The 2,000-nt window shown below is 32.9% G+C and overlaps 1 protein-coding gene across 1 annotated transcript; it reads left to right on the plus strand.

The window, feature by feature from the left end:
- Nucleotides 1-1,161: 1,161 nt before the first annotated feature.
- Nucleotides 1,162-1,950, plus strand: LOC125199905 (the record flags this gene model as incomplete). The annotated part of the gene is made up of 4 exons (XM_048097759.1): nt 1,162-1,285; nt 1,384-1,498; nt 1,614-1,742; nt 1,903-1,950. Coding segments are annotated over exons 1-4 (336 nt in total), but the record flags the coding sequence as incomplete, so codon positions are not given.
- Between the last annotated feature and the right edge of the window lie 50 nt (nt 1,951-2,000).

A 2,000-nucleotide genomic window follows, 5' to 3' on the forward strand; every position in this document is an offset into this window, starting at 1 on the left:
CTATATAACACAACCCATAGTATAACTATAAATATATCTGAAATTTTTGTTAAAAAGAAATGCAGAGCGTAAGGTATCAATCAGAACAACACAGCTGGAACTAAATCAATGAGCACTCACAGAAGTAATTTATTTGTTTATTTACAACATCATTCTTTATGTAATACTACTAGATTGAGAAGTTTATTTTAAAAGTCTCTATTCTGTAATTGAAATACCATTATTGGGTGATACAATCACCAAACTTCAAAGATATAAACATAGAATTACTAGTATATCGCTGTCTAAAATGTTTCCCAAACTTTTAAGCACCTATGCATATTAGTAGAATCAAATGAAGCCACCAATAATCAAAATGTAGAAGAAGTAAAATTATGATTTAAATAACAAGTAAGACTATTCCTTTTTAATACTCCCTCTATCCCCTAAATTTTTTTTCTAAAATTGCACGGTTTTAATGTAAAACTGAAAAAAATAGTACTATATCCGTCCTAAGTTGCTTGAGTCATTTCTCTTTTTGGCTAAAAACAAAACATTTAATCACACTTACTTTAATTTTTTTTTACTTTACCTTCTCTCATTCCTCTTACTTTATTCTCTTTCCTACTTTATTTAACTCACTAAACACAACTTTCTTAAATCTCGTGCCGAAAAGAAACGCCTCAAGTAACGTGGGATGGAGGGAGTAATAAAGAGGTAGAAAGAAAAGTGTGTTAGTGGAAAATGTTTATAATTTTAGGGAACGTACCAAAAAGGAAAGAGTTTTTATTTTAAGGGACGGAGTGAGTAAATAATCGGGCATATGATCGGTATTGCATTTATTATCACTAAGATTTGATGTCAACAGATGACAAATAACGTCCACGAAATTGTCAACATTGTCAACTGATTGACGTTGTGTTGACGTTATTTATCATTGACATCAAATCTTGAAATCTAACGGTCCAGATTATAATTTAAAATTTGTATTATTTTAACAAATTGTAAATAATTATAGTGAGTCGGCCACCAACATATCATATGTTCGTTACATGTCGTGGTTTCCAGTGTTGAAATATGACACACTCGCATCTCAATCATCTTTAATATTGTCAGCTCAACTGATTTTTCAATTAATTATTAATAAAATTATTTGACGGTATGTTTTATGGGTTTCTTTTTGTATACAGATTGCAAGCTCCCTAGAGCAAAAACTCTATAAGGAATTGAGGAATGAAAATTTTCACGCAGTGAAAGTTGTTATGTGTATTTACAGGAAATTGATATCATCTTGCCGGGAGCAAATGTATGTCCATTTTCTTTCATTGGATTTATTTGATATGTTGCAATTCTTATGAGTGAGATCATCCAGTCCTAACACATATAACTTATTGTATTTTCCAGGCCTTTGTTCGCAAATAGTTTAATGACTATTGTTCAAACCTTGCTAGATCAACCAAACAACGAAGAAATTTTACTTATTGGATGCCAATCGCTCTTTGTTTTCGTTAATAACCAGGTCACGTGCTGCTAGTTTTGATACTTGTTTCTTCAGATGCCCTTTTCTAGCTTAGGGTCCTCTGGTTCCGTGTGGAAGCATTAGACTGATTCACCTCGTTTTCACGACTATGCAGAATGATGGAACTTACATGTTTACCTTAGATGGATTTATTCCAAGGCTCTGCGAGCTTGCCCAAGAAGTTGGAGAAGATGAGAAGGTGCAACATTTAAGGGCAGCTGGGCTGCAAACTCTATCTGCTATGGTATCGTGCTGTCCCTCATCATCTATGGATTTGATAAAGTATCTTCGAATTTGATAATTGAAGCAAAAGTATTGGAAATAGGCACTTGTATAGCTTATGATTGTGTCATAATCATCCGCACACATATTTATCTTACACGTATACTTTATCTTTCATGCAGGTTTGGTTCATGGGCGAAAACTCACATATTTCAGCTGAATTTGACAATGTAGGGATGTCTTTTTTTTCTTTCTTATGATAGTCTCTATGTCTCATTTG

This window comes from Salvia hispanica, unplaced genomic scaffold, assembly GCF_023119035.1.
Source record: "Salvia hispanica cultivar TCC Black 2014 unplaced genomic scaffold, UniMelb_Shisp_WGS_1.0 HiC_scaffold_727, whole genome shotgun sequence".
Taxonomy (NCBI): Eukaryota; Viridiplantae; Streptophyta; class Magnoliopsida; order Lamiales; family Lamiaceae; genus Salvia; species Salvia hispanica.